At 44.5% G+C, this 14,953-nt stretch overlaps 1 protein-coding gene across 1 annotated transcript; it reads right to left on the bottom strand.

The window, feature by feature from the left end:
- Positions 1-5,803: 5,803 nt before the first annotated feature.
- On the bottom strand, positions 5,804-14,178 carry LOC144515885 (protein FAM222B-like). Its single transcript, XM_078247073.1, has 3 exons — positions 14,053-14,178; positions 11,427-11,554; positions 5,804-10,922 (listed from the first exon to the last, which is right to left on the bottom strand). Exons 2-3 carry the CDS (start codon positions 11,506-11,508, stop codon positions 8,935-8,937), a joined length of 2,070 nt encoding a protein of 689 aa, XP_078103199.1. The 5' UTR covers positions 11,509-11,554; positions 14,053-14,178; the 3' UTR covers positions 5,804-8,934.
- Positions 14,179-14,953: the final 775 nt, after the last annotated feature.

Genomic DNA, 14,953 nt, shown 5'->3' with positions numbered 1-14,953 from the left:
ATATTATATTATACTGAACACTGGCGTACGTCTTTTAGCCTGTTCACATCCACCTCTTTTCGTTGGTCTTCTCCTACCTGCCATACCCAAATGTAAAAGCAAATAACAGAAGGACTACATCAGTCCAAACATGGATCAAAACAGCGTTTTTTGGCCCTCGTCTACAATAAGATATCGCTAATATATTTGTATTGCACAGTCCTTCCTGAAAAATGCCCCCCATCATCACATACCCTCCACCATACCCCCACATCATCACATACCCTTCACCATACCCCCACATCATCACATACCCTTCACCATACCCCCACATCATCACATACCCTCCACCATACCCCCACATCATCTCATACCCTCCACCATACCCCCACATCATCACATACCCTTCACCATACCCCCACATCATCACATACCCTCCACCATACCCCCACATCATCACATACCCTTCACCATACCCCCACATCATCACATACCCTTCACCATACCCCCCACATCATCACATACCCTTCACCATACCCCCCACATCATCACATACCCTTCACCATACCCCCCACATCATCACATACCCTTCACCATACCCCCCACATCATCACATACCCTTCACCATACCCCCACATCATCACATACCCTTCACCATACCCCCCATCATCACATACCCTTCACCATACCCCCACATCATCACATACCCTTCACCATACCCCCCACATCATCACATACCCTTCACCATACCCCCCACATCATCACATACCCTTCACCATACCCCCCACATCATCACATACCCTCCACCATACCCCCACATCATCACATACCCTTCACCATACCCCCACATCATCACATACCCTTCACCATACCCCCCCCATCATCACATACCCTTCACCATACCCCCACATCATCACATCCTCCATCATGATGATGTGGGGACCAAGGGAACTTTATCAGGATCATAGTATCCTGGATCCATGAAATAACTGGCCTTTCAAAATAAAGGTCTGCCTGCCTCTATGGGACTCTAACATAGGGGTGTACTGACTTATGCCCCCTGTATTTTAAGGAAGAACATTTATTTATTTACGATACATTATTCATTCACAAAGAAAATTGGGGTCCTTAAAGGTTGGATTTTTCCTAGTTTTTTTTAATTAAGGCATTAAGATCAATTTCCAAAAGTTTTTTTTTTTTTTTTTCAACTTTAGCATGGGTGTCCTAATTTCTTCACATGACTGTATATCCACATTATTGATGATTATTTATCAAAAATCTCATTGTGTAAATATTTTGTGAAAGCACCAACACTACAACATCGTTGCTGTATCGATATCGAGGTCAAAAACATCGTGATATTTGATTTTTCTCCATATCGCCCGGCCCTACTTGATGCCACAGCGTACATGTACAGAACAAAGACAGTGACTCATACAAGCTTTGTGTTTGCAAACTTTATTTTGGTTAGGGGGAATGTTTGTGCAAGACATTTTATTCCTGAAGGTGAGGCAAAAAACTGGAATATCACATTTTCACAAAGTAGAGAAAGTAAGCCCCCCTCCACCACCGTTCACCACACGTCTTTGATAATCAAAGACGATCCTATTAATCGGAGTAAAACCAAATCTAGAGTGGTTACGTACCTGTACCGCCATAAATATTGCCATCTGAGTTGACTAACGTGAGCTACAATGTGCTTGAGTTGGTCAGAGTCTTACAGTGCATATTGACATGAACTGTGTGACACTTCCACATGATAACATTGTGAAATGAAACCACAGAACATACAAAGTTCAGGTTAGAACATCTGAATCTTACTCGGCGGGGGGGGGGGGGGGGGGGAAAACTGGGGGTGTAGGCCTACTGTGCGGACAGGAACCACTCGCTCTAGATTTTTTTTTTAATGCTCCGTTCACATCTTTACACTTTTACTTCACAAGATTTCCTTTAACCATCCAAAATGAGGGCAGCAGCTCTCCTTTAAGTCACCCGGTTGTTGCTTATTACTCTTAGAACAGGTTGGAAGTTCCCAAAAACGAGCTCGCCGAAGGCTTTTGGCCGGGAGGGGGGGGGGTTTTCAGAGAGGGACGCTTGGTCACTTTGGTCAGTGAGTCAGCAGCAAACAGTTCCCACATCCCGACAGCGTCTGGGAATCGTGGCACACTTCAGGACTTCAGTCCATGACACAGTATCAGTAGTTACACGAAGTAGCTTGGTCCCCCATCAGAGATTAACTTTGTGCGCGTTTTGTCAGCGCACGCGCACACACACACACACACACACACACCTGTGTGCAAGTACCCAAGCTTAACATACACACAAACACCCATTCACACATTTCTCCATACTAAGCCCAGTGGAGGCACTTCATATGAAACTGTAGAACCTGACTGTGTCGGGATGTAACAAGGCAGTTTAAAAACCAAACGGGGCAGGTCTGTCAAATTGTTTAGTGTTGATTTAAAGTTAGAAAACCCACACAGGCCTGTCTTTAAACTGCGGTGGGTCAAATTGTACGTGTCCACTGTGGATCGCCCCGCTTCCCAGAATCGGACGCTTGGTAGGCTCGCCACTAGCTGTTATCACTTCCTCTTCGCTGAAACGTTCTCTTATTTCACAACGTGGCATCATGACTTTGCGTAAACATACACGCGCCCAATTTCCTAAAGCCAAGTGGCGTGTTATCTGTACGCATTTTGAGCTATCCACGCGCATGTCTCCGCTGCATACAGCGGACGTAAACATACACTCGCGTTATCGCGAGAACGTGCCGTGCTATCGCGAGAACGTGCCGTGCTATCGCGAGAACGTCGTCACACGCGTGTAATAATAAAAAATAAATAAATAAAAAGGTTGGGTTTAGAAAAAGAACAATGGGAGAGGCTTTAGTAACACTAACGACAAAAACACGACGGTGACGGAGGAAAACAAACGGTTGGGTTTAGGAAACGAACATTGGGGAAGGCTTAAAAAAAAATAAAAAATAATAAAACGCCACACGCGGGATGCGACCCCAGCTCTCCCGGGTGAAATTCCTGTGTTTTACCCATCCACCCCAACCAACCTCCGCGGCCCTCCGTCCTTTCATACTACACGCTACGGTGATAATTCACACGTAACGTAGGTTAATGGAGGCCAAACGGCGTTGATAAACACGTTATAAAGCGATTATGCGTCTCGATAACACGCCAAAATGGCATACGACTTGGCGTGTCATACATACGCCACTTAGTGAGATCAGTCTGAATTTATGAAACTAGTTCACTGAAATGTTTCTTTTTCATGCTTAATTTAGGCTGTGCAGTTGCTGAATCGGTCTTCATTTTAGACCGACAAACGTCAGTTTAAAGGTGCAGCAGGTAAGACTTATAAAAGTAACTTTCTGTCATATCTGCTGAAACTGACCCTATGTTCCAGTAGAACTACATGAAGCAGGTCATTTAAAAAAAGGCTCCACCTACAGCCTGTAGTGTTATTTGCAAAAATCCACAGGTCCCTGTTCAGATGCACCAATCAGGGCCAGGGGGCGTGTCTAACTGCGTGTCAATCACTGCTCATGCACACGCATTCATTCTCCCTTGTGAGGGGAGGGGCTTAGGAGACCATTTTGGGCTTTAGCAGAAAGGGGGGAGGGACTGAGAAGTTGTTGATCACATTTTTTGGCTAAGTCCTGGATCTTCACAATCCGACCTACAGCACCTTTAAACTATTTCCGTGAGTTTTTGAGAGGTGGAAGGTCGAGCTGGACACCCCTGATCTGCATAAAGTATCCTGGATTTAACGATATGCAAACGAGGAGCGGGCAACTCCACGTCCCGCTCCTCGAAAGTCGCCGCTACGCCACCAGAACGCACTGCACGGTCGCTTCCTTGGACAAGAAATAGGAAGCGGGGAAATGCCGCTTGCCAGTGGACACGTACCAAAAGTCACGAAAATCACTCCAGCGTTGAGTGGTGGCAATTTTTTTCCCCCCCACATCCCATATAAATAGGAACTTATTTTCACTGATACAGCCCATACATCATTACTATTCATACACACGCACACACAAATCATACTAGTGTGTGTGTTCAGATTAAAGTCAATAGCAGCTTTAAGGGGCAGGCACGTCAAAAATAAGAGCCAGGAAACAAAACCAAAAAAACTGCCATCAAGTACGAAGACCAAAATCCAGAAAAGCTACGGCTTTGCATCTCGGCTGTCTTTCTCTGAAGATGAGGGCTCATCTCGCCGTTCCAGCTCCCTTTTTGACCTGTACTGTGTTCTAAGGAACGATTCAGAGAACGAAGACTTGCTCGGCGTTGTGAAAGATATCAGATTAAAGCGTGGATGCAAACCTCTTATAGTGCAGACGATTCAGTTTACACTGTCTGCGTCAATATGTGTGTGTGTGTGTGTCACCTATGGCACCTAATGTAAAAACACCTATGGCTTCAGGATGCAGTGGTCCAAAAAAATAAATTAAACTAATCAGGATATTAACAACTAAAACACAGTCCAAATACTTAAAAATAACTGCTACAGCCCTGTTCTACATACCTATTAATTCTGCTAAATACGATCATATTTTAAAATCCTCTTAAAGGGTAATTTCAGTTTTTATTTTTATTTTTTTTACCTGGACCCTTTCTTCACATGTTTTTGTGTCTAAGTAACTGATGGAAATAACAAATCTTTGAAATTGGTGCAGTATTGCGCAAGACAAAACGAGCTGCGATGTAATGTTAACGGGCAATTGCGCACCTTCAATTTCCGTCCACTGAAAGTTCAGTTTTTGCCGCCGACGGGCTCAGATTATTCTTCTAAGGCCACGTCCACAAGTACCAAAACAATCTCCCCCCCGTCTTCCCTGGCATCGTTTCAAGAATATTAGCATCCAAACGGCTCCATTTGTAAATGACTCAACATGCTACTTCATATTCCAGGCCTGTAGGTGGCGCTGTTTCTGCTACAGAAATTCACCAAAAAAAAAAAAACAATCGGAGAAGAGGCGGAGCTTGCGCGCTGTATACAAACTAGAGATGTTCCGATACCAGTATCGGGAAGTACTGGAGTTCATGCACCGATCCGATACCACGTAATAAAGCCCTAAAGAAAATCTACGTTAAGTAGTTTATTTATGTTGTTTTTCCGTTATAACTGACTGTCAAACTGGATAATAACAGAAAGTTCCGGGGCGTTCATTGTTCATGTTTCACAAAGAGTTTAACCTGAGCCAGACTGACAACAAAGATAGAAATATCACATCCATACAGGGATAGTAGTATACAGTTCTTAAAACATAATAAAATATATATGACACACTGGTATCGGATCGGTACTCGGTATCGGCCGATACGCAAGTTCAGGTATCAGTATCGGGAAGCAAAAAATGGTATCGGCCCATCTCTAATACAAACCGACAGTAGAAGCTGAAGACGACAACGGAAATGGCTAGTGCAAGGAAACCACAAACTACACAAGCATGTAGTCCGCCGTTGTTGTTGTTGCCGTTATGAGACGTCGTCGCGGGATAAGAGGTCGAAGGCTAAAGGTCGAGGGGTGTGGCGATGACATCATCGATACGCAAGTATGCGGCTTCGCCGTCCAAACGGAAGACGCGAGGGCGGCGTTTCTTTTTCTCACCCTGGGACCAGGTTTCACAAAAGTGCGTCTTCAAGGCAGCGCGTTTATAGGATTCGTTTGGACGATCGGCCAAAACGATGCAGAACACGTGCGTTTGCACCAAAAAGCGTTTCCGTGTGGACGGCCCCTAAATGTCTGACAACATTTTGGGAAGGATCCCTACAGAGAGAGACCTTTTTGTTAAAGAGTAAGATCCTTGGTCGACCAGGTACTGGAAAACCAAACAAGGCGAGTGGAGTCGAGGCGAGTCGAGCAGGTACCACGTAGTGGGAAAACACCATAAAAGTAGTGTTTAAATGGTGTCTGGGTTTGGTGACGGAGCTTTCGCAGAGGTTTCATGTTAAACAAAAAGGGTCTTACTCTTCAACAACATGATCTCTGTAGGGATCCTTTCCACAATCAGACACGTAGAATAATAATCTGAGCATCGGTGGCAAAAACAGCACTTTTAGTGGACGGAAACTGGCGGTGCCCATTTGCCCCATAGGGTAACGTTGCAGCCCCGTTCGTGGCTGCCGGTCAGCGTTCTCACTCAATACGGGACCAATCTTAAAGACTTTCATTCACATTTGTCACTTGGACACCAATGCATGGGGAAAATAGGGTCCAGGTTGAAAAACAAAACAAAACGAATGACCCTTTAAATCCTTGATAGGGAACATTTGAGACAGTAGGATGAAGTCTGAGTAACATTATCACCTTAATATTTCCATTTAAGGCAATATCACCCATTCACACATTGCCTGTAGACATATGAACACCGCCCACTGATCTGACAGTACACATTTTCCAATGAACCAAAGCTCAAAGAAAAGAAAAATATATAACTTACTCCTTTCTCACAATGAAGCCATACTTAAGTTGGGATCCCGGCAAAGGAAGTCAGTTAAGGTAAGTATTAAATAGAGGATAACTACTGTGACATTTAAGGCTTTTTCCAGAAGGCTTGAGGCTAGCAGAGCAACATATGCCCAGGCAACATCAACCCGAAAAAGAACTAAAGGAGGAAATGGGTCCAGAGCTTCATGCTAGACACATCTAGCAAAACATAACCTGCATTAAATGTTCACTTTCTTCTTTATAGGTAGCAGAAATACAACACAGGGTAAGGCCAGTGATTAGGAGAGTATTGGCCCACCACACGGATAATGTCCACCCCACGTCAGTTCACTTGTATTACAGTAGTAAAGTGGCGAGGAAATGTGTTGGAAGGGAAGTGGAGCGTTTCCCCGGCTTGCATTATTTGAAGTAACTTGCATGCTTGCAAGTGATCAATTTGCTTTTCACATACACACACCATTTTAATATTAATGGGATGCCATTCTGTTTCACATTAGCTACAGACAAATAGGGGCTAATGGAGTTTCTGCTCCTTTTGCCAAATGTTAGGCATAACATTTAAAAAGTGATTTCTACAGTTCAAGTAGGACCGTCTACAGAAATACGACAAAAAAAACTAATAATATAACTACTTCAAAAGCAATTATTATAATAGAACACACAAGAGGGCACTTTAGACTTTCTAAACATAAGAGAAACTACAGGGAGAATGTGACATGTTAGCCAGTGCTGGCTTTGTCTTATTTCTTTAACTAAAATTTAGAGATGCACTGATCCATCTTTTTCCACTAATATTCGTATTAAACAGCCAAATCGGAATCGACTGCCAATTTGTCTGAGTCGGGTACAGCTCTAACGTTGTATACTTCACTGTGCTGAAGTGACTGGGATCACACGTGTGTGAGGCAACATCAGGCTTGACTCAAACATTGCTCTCCTAACTAAAACATACATTTACTGAATTGTTATTCATTTAAAATAAATCCTGCGGCGAAAATCTTCAAAATGCAGCAACATATTGCTCATTTAAATCCCAGTATGTAATGTATAATGTACATAAACGGAGGATTGAATAGATCGGCCCCATTGTCAGCGATACAGATCGGTGCATCTCTACTAAAGTTCTGTTTAACAGTGATAGTTAGCCGTTTTTGCACACTGATCGCCTGTGGAACCATGCAAGAAGTGCCTGAACCACTCACGGTGCGGTTCAGAAACCATGTTGTATTCCTGATCAGAGTTGTGGCTCATTAACGAGTGAGTGTACACCTCAAAACCTTTATCAACAGTCTTACCAATTGCATATACAAGTAACCTTATTTAAATGGATCACAAACCTGTCAAGAGGATAAATAATTGCAAATAAAAATATTACACAAGGACATCCTAAATCTTGCCTTTGGGCAGTTGTAAGGCCACAAATGCTGAAAAAAAAAAAAAAAAAGTTGAGTTGTTCCATGTCAACCTAGAAAAAAGCACTGTGACAATCACATGGCAAGTATATTCTCAGCTGCAAATTAATATTTTAGAACACCATATATACATGAACAAAGAGCAGCATATCCATGCCAGTGATGAAAAGTGGACAACAATCTCAAAAAACCCTTCATCTGCAACAAAGGTACGACATGGCTTAAGACCTGAGGAATACTTTGAAACATCACAACCTGGTGGGTCTACAAATCGAGCTCTGGAGCAATTAGGGATGCTAATTTAGAGCTTTTTTTTTTTTCTTTTCTTCGGATTCTTCGATAGCCAGCACTCGTTAGCCGACAATTAACCGTTAACCGACAACGGAGTTCACCCGTCCGGGAGGCACGGGCATACTTTCTGCACTCTGGGGACAGCCGCAGACTTGTACCGGTCGCACAGCCAAAATGTTCCCGTCGTTGTCGTGGACACATGCAGCCTGGATTTGCTTCTGCAACCGACAAGTCCACAGCGGTCGGCAGCGAGTATGTCTGAGCCCGTCTCCACCTGCCAGGTTGTCAGCTGTGTGTCTGCCTAGCATACTGTGTGTGTGTGTGTGTGTGTGTGTGTGTGTGTGTGTGTGTGTGTGTGTGTAGGATGGCTGATTTAACCCGCCAGTCCTCATCGATAGAGAGGCGTGTGTCGCTGTGAGCGTCGTCCAGCAGAGAGCCTCAAACATAACAGGAAAAAAAAAGCCTAAAATGCAACTTGCTGGTTCAAAGTCAGCACTAGCAAGTTAACTAGCAGTTAACAAATATTGTATAGCCCATGTATAGCCTATTGTTCTTTTATCATGCACAAATGCCAACTTCTTTGTGTTGGAATTGTTTTTAACTGTTCAACTGATAGTATTGAAATCGGTCAAAATTCTCATTGTCGGTTAACGGTTAATCATTAACATCCCTAGAAGCAATAACATGTAATTGATCACTTGCAAGATCTTAAAGAATAAACCACAGAAGCTGAAAGTGGCTGTTGGAAAACACACCAAGGGGGGGGGGGGATATGCGGCACGCTTTAACGATAGCCTGGGTGATGAGTGTGAACACTCCCACCATTATTGGGCTCCTGAACTTGGCCCATGGCTGACCTGTGCATCTTCTCCAACACAGCCATGTTCTGCTCCTGAAAGCTGGGCATCTGGAAGTCCCCTCCTAAGAAATCCACATTCTGCATCAACTTGGACTGGCCGGGAGGACCCTCTTTTCCTGGCCTGTACTTTGCCCCACGGATGCGGTCTGTGGAGGCTGCAGCCTGCCCCCCCTGGAAAGCCACCGGGAGGTCCTGAGGGCCCGTTCCATTGTTACCTGCTGTGGCGGGAACGCTGCCCCACGGTGGCTGCATGTAGTGGCCGTTAATGTAAGGCATAGAACCTACTGGGCAGTTAACGGGGGATGAAGGCCGTGGTTTGTCTGCAGGGTGTTTTAGAGGAAAGGACTGTGCCGTGTTGGGTAGCTTGTTGGAATAGCTGAGGTTTCGAGAGGGGAAAGCGCACTCACTCGGAGGCTCCATCCTTGGGTTCTTGCAGGGATGTGCCCCCTCAGGCGGCTGCTGCATGTGGGCCAGCTGATGCTGGGCCCAGGAGCGCTGCTGCTGCTGCAGCTGCTGCAGCTGTTGGAGATGATGATGCTGCTGCTGCTGTAACTGTTGTTTCTGCTGATGTAAATGGTGCTGCAGCTGTTGCTGCTGCTGCTGCAGTTGTACCTTCTCTGGGTCTGCGTGAAAGGCAGGTATACTATTAGTAGCAGCTATATTGGGCTGAGAATGGAGAGCAGCGTTGGGAGTCTGAGCTGTAGCTTTGTCTGGGGGTCCCACCATGAGGCAGCTAGGCACAGAGCCCAGTGCCGGGTGGTGACAGGACACCCTGGAGCTGGCGTTGATCAGCAGATTGCGGCTGATGGGGCTGGGGTTTGCGATTTGGCCCTCACAGACCGAGGTGGCGCCCATACCGGCCCGCGCCTGGCACAGCTGGTTGATTTGGTGCACAATGCTGCTCAGGTCGCTCGGCCGGTTCTGATGCAGGCTGGCTGCCATGGACAGTGGGATGGTGGAGGTAGATACAGTTACATTTGGTGGGGCGTCTGCGTCAGGGAGCTTCCGGGGCCCGTATGCCCCTGGTGGGGGCTGCTGGAGGCCGTTGGGCATGGTGGGAGGTCCTGTACCCACAGCCTGGGGAAGCGTCTGTGAGCCAACCAGCCCCTGGCTGTGCTGCAGGCTCGGGAGCTGAGCTCCATCAGACATGTGGCGCAGATCCTGAGTCACTCCCTGTTGTGAAAGTAAAGCTTGCGGAGGAGCCGCCTGATGCTTTAGTGTCTGCAGATGAGAGAGATGCTGCTGTGGTGCGACTGGTGGACAAGACTGGCTCTGCTGCTGTAGAGCCTGGGTGTGAGGCAGACTCTGCTGCCTCTGTATGCCTTGCGGATGAGCCAATCTCTGCTGTGGAGTCTGGACCTGGGACAGACTCTGCTGCCGCTGCAGAGCTTGTGAATGAGCCATGTTCCTATGCTGTAAAGCCTGTGGGTGCGGCATGGTTTGAGGCAGCTGTAAAGTCATTGGATGAGTCATGCTTTGATGAAGCGCCTGTGGGTGAGCCATGCCCTGCTTCTGGGCCGCAGGCTGAGACGGGCCCTGTAGGTGAGGAGCAGGTTGAGGAAGATTTAAAGTGCTTTGAGCGGCGTACGGCCCACTGTGAGGGTTCATGACGCCCTTCTGAAGCTGCCGGGTGCGGCTAGCGTCGGACTCTTTGAAGCCTTTGGCAGGCGTACGGAGGACAGCCAGCAGACCCCGACTGGAGCTGACCTGAGAGGGGTAGGGACTGTGGCGCTGGCTGGACGAGGATGTGTCGAGCCCGTTGACTGTGCGGCGAATGTGCTTCCTTTGAGGTACTTTGACACTGTTGGGGAAGATCTGGATGGTCAGAGGGTTGTTGGCAACTTTCTTAGCATAGGCATCCAACTCTGCTGGGGTTGGATAGTTGGCAGATCTCATCTTCTGTGTAGTTTCCCCTGCAATGTGGGTAAAGTCAGACAACCACAAATACCTAGCAAAGCACCCCGACTGGGATCACGTCACTATATGCTGACACGTACGTGGACATTTGCACAGCTACTTTGGCTCCATTTATGTTTTGGATCAAATGCATGGTGCTCTTTATAAAAAGCTGTCACTGCTTTTTGCAACAGAGTAAAGATGATCGTTTAACTGGCCGGCGTTATTTAAAACTGTTCCGCTATAACTCAGTTCGTTCATCACATTTTATGCTGTCTACACTTTAAAAATGGTTATTGCTAATGAATGTTTACACTTTTAAAAGAGTGTATGGGTCAGTAATGATGACATGTTGCATAATCACTTTTTCATCGTGTCAATTTTAGATCATGGACAAATGATATTGCAAACTTCAATCTGTGTCTGAAACGGCAACACTCACATTGTCCTATTGATCCCCAATGCTGAGCGATATTGATATGGCAACATGACCACAACGTGGAGGACTAAAGAGCACTTACATTTCTGAAGTCCAGTGTTCATCTGCGTGCGGGAGAGAAGTCTGATGGTAGGGTCACCTGATGCTGGCAGACAGGCCAGCATGTCACTGTTCCACTAATGCAGCATGGGACACCTTCTCCTCACCATACTGGGGAGAAACAGGGCAGGCACAAGTCAGCCACGGACACTAGAGCTGAGAGGGTTCATTGATTAGTTGTCAAATAAGAAGTTAATCGCCAACTATTTTGATAAATCGGGTTGATTCTCTTGATTCCAGCTGGTTGAATGTGAATATTGTTCTAGTTTCTTCTCTCCTCTGTGACAGTAGACTGAATATCTTTGAGTTGTGGACAAATACAAGACATTTGAGGGCGCTGTCTTGGGCTTTGGGAGACACTGAGCCACATTTTCTGTCATTTTATAGACCAAACAACTAATTGATTAATCAACTAAATAATCGACAGATAATAATTAGTAGATGTTAGCTGCAGCCCAGGGGAGCGAGAAGGACGGTAAATCTGGCACATGCTAACGTTCTGAAGATTTAGCCTACAAGCAGGGGCGTAGCACAAAATCCTGGGTCCTGTAGAAAGGCATTTCCTATGGGCCCCTCCCCGCATCCACAGCTATTCATTCTAGCATCTTTTTGGGCTCTCCTCACATGAGGGACCTGGGTACTCGGTCCCCACTCAGTTTTTTTTCTCCTATGCTGTAATGTATCTGTGGTGTAACCAGACCTTACTCCACAGCGCTGTGGAGAAAGGTCACGCAACGCGAGACTAGCCGCTAACAGACACGTTCGTTGGGTGTGAAATGCCTTCTGCTATCGCCTATTTTCACATCCAGTTCAATTTGACCTTTTTGCTAAAGGCCACTTGTAATACAATGACATGATGGTTCTGGAAAAGCTCCCTGTGTAGGCCTACTCCCTGAAGCAGGGAAAGAGCTAAGATGAAAAAAGATGGGGTTTTTTCCCCCCCATTTAACAAAACTCCACATAGATGCAGCATGATGGCAGGTCGGTCTGTAGTTATAGACCAGTCAGTCAGTCAATGGAGAAATTAGCCATCAATAATCCTGAGATGCAGCCCTACTGCTGCAGATTCCCTTCTTTTTAACTGGAAGAAGGCGGGGAAGGGATAGACGTTCATATTCATTGCAGATTTGCAGACAGGTTATGATTCACCATTAGTTCACTTCCACTGTTCAGATACTTGTCTGGCTTGTCATACTGGTACAGTATTCTTAATGTTCTCTAATCTTAATGATCTCTAAAAGGTGTTTTGATTAAACTGGGATAACTGGGTTGCATATTTACAGCACACGTTTGTGTAAGCATATACATGTTTAATCATATTTATATTGTTTAAATACACACAGTTTAACATGTAAATATCATTGTCAATATGAATCAAAGAATGCTGCATATACCACCTACCTCGTGCATAGAAAGCGACCTGCTACATGAATCATCCAATATTTATTCCATTGTCTTACTGTTTACAAATATAATATATATATATATATATATATACTGCCAGCTTTTGAGGCTGACACAACTGCAATCTCGTTATGCTTGCGTAATGACAGAGTTAAGTGTCTTAGATACTAGGGCTGGGCAGTATATCATTATATCGATATCGTGATATGAGACTAAATATCAACTAAGTGTCGTCTTTCCCTGGTTTTAAAGGCTGCATTACAGTAAAGTGACGAAATCTTCTGAACTTAACAGACCGCTCTGGCTTTTGTATTATTTGCTTTTACCCACGCAGTCGTTATAATCCACATTATTGATTTTCATTTATCAAATCATAATTGTGAAGATATTTTGTAAAAGCACTAACTGTCAACCCTACAATATCGTCGCAACACAGACATCGAGTTATTTGGTCAAGACTATCATGACATCTGATTTTCTCCATATGGCCCAGCCCTATTACATACATGGAAACAAAATGTGTGCTCGGCATGAATGCATCCTTCACACAGCTCCAGATGTTTCTGCCAGTGGTTTTTTAGTCAGGGGGCACTCACACTGACCAGGAGCAGGGACCTAATGTGCGTGTTTTAACCACTGAGCCACGCAGCTCTTGAATCTTGAGTGCAGACTGCATAATGTGACCTTTTCTGTAGACACAGGTCACACACACACACACACACACACACACACACACACACACACCGTGTGAATCAGAACGGCATCGCCCTCAGCTAACCCCAATATTAACCTTTTTTAAAATCCTATTTTTTGATCGTGCCGGATTACATAGTCAGTACTGTTGTATAGTGATGTGGGTTAACTTACAGTCAGCAGCTAGGTAACGTTAGCCATCTGTCTAGAAATCCAGCCTTTTAATTTGCTGTAATTCAAAACAGCTAGCTAGCTAACGTTAGCACCGATGTAATGAATGCAGTTGGGACTATTTCATCAACAGAAAACATCGGCTGACTGCATTGTCCCGACATTTCCCCCTCGAAGGAGATGAAACATGACATCGTTGAATGGGTTAACGTTAGCTCGAGTCACAATAAATAAGGAGCTTCTTTGTGCTTACTGTGAGCAGGCCAGCTGCTGGGCAAGCTTTAGCTTTTCTTTTGACGGAAACCCCCCCCAACCCCCGAATGAAAGAGTGTGATACTTACTCCTCGCGAATCTATGAGTAAGGGAACTTCATTTTGCGGAGATATAACGTTGATAGTGTTTTTTAAAAGTGATGAGACCATCCCCGGTGTTGGATATTCGTGCTGCTGCTGCTGCTGTCTGGGCTGTGGGCTACGGTAGCAGCATTATTCGCGCATGCGCAAAGAGCGAAAAGGAGGACCCACCCACCCCCTCCGGTTCTGCATTTAGGCATCATCGGTAAACGCCTATCCATTAATATTTTTTATTTCTGTTTTTTTTTTTTTAAATAACAAATGATTGAATGTGAAAAGCTTACAAACATAAGCATACAATATCTCGTAGAGGATGTACTATGTAATCAAATACACAAGAGAATATAATAATCTACCGTGAAGATATATATATATATATATATATATATATATATATATATATATATATATATATATATATATATATATATATATATATATATGGTCACACTTCAAAATAATTTATATTATGGTTAATTACTTTTGCTATGTTATTTAATTACATATTATTCAATCTAATTTCACGTCAATTACTTACTTACGTTACAATATTTTTCGTACTATGGCCACTTCACTTTACTTTACTTTACAATACTTTTTATATAATGCCACTTTACAGTCATTCAGTACTTTTTGCACATTGTCTGTTTGCCTGTTGTTTGGTTGGTTGGTTGTTGGTTTGTTTTTATTGTGGAAAAACTGCTGCTGTAACAAGTGAATTTCCCCATTGTGGGATGAATAAAGTATTATCTAATCTACATGTATATAGCCTAAATACAAAATAAGGGGACTAGGGCGATTGTATGTACAAATAAATGAAATATCTGAGAAATAAACTCATAAATAAAACACCAAGCCCTCAAAAGAGTCATTGTGCAGCAAAATGTTC

This window comes from Sander vitreus, chromosome 3, assembly GCF_031162955.1.
Source record: "Sander vitreus isolate 19-12246 chromosome 3, sanVit1, whole genome shotgun sequence".
Lineage (NCBI taxonomy): Eukaryota > Metazoa > Chordata > Actinopteri > Perciformes > Percidae > Sander > Sander vitreus.
Note: the sequence above shows the minus strand (reverse complement) of the source record. Positions and strands in the feature narration are given on the sequence as shown.

Bases quoted from the DNA above. Each gene is read 5' to 3' on its own strand.
- LOC144515885 (XM_078247073.1), bottom strand. From the start codon at position 11,508: ATGCTGGCCTGTCTGCCAGCATCAGGTGACCCTACCATCAGACTTCTC. The intron at 10,923-11,426 runs GTAAGTGCTCTT...CCCACATTGCAG, and splicing joins GAACACTGGACTTCAGAAAT to GGGAAACTACACAGAAGATG.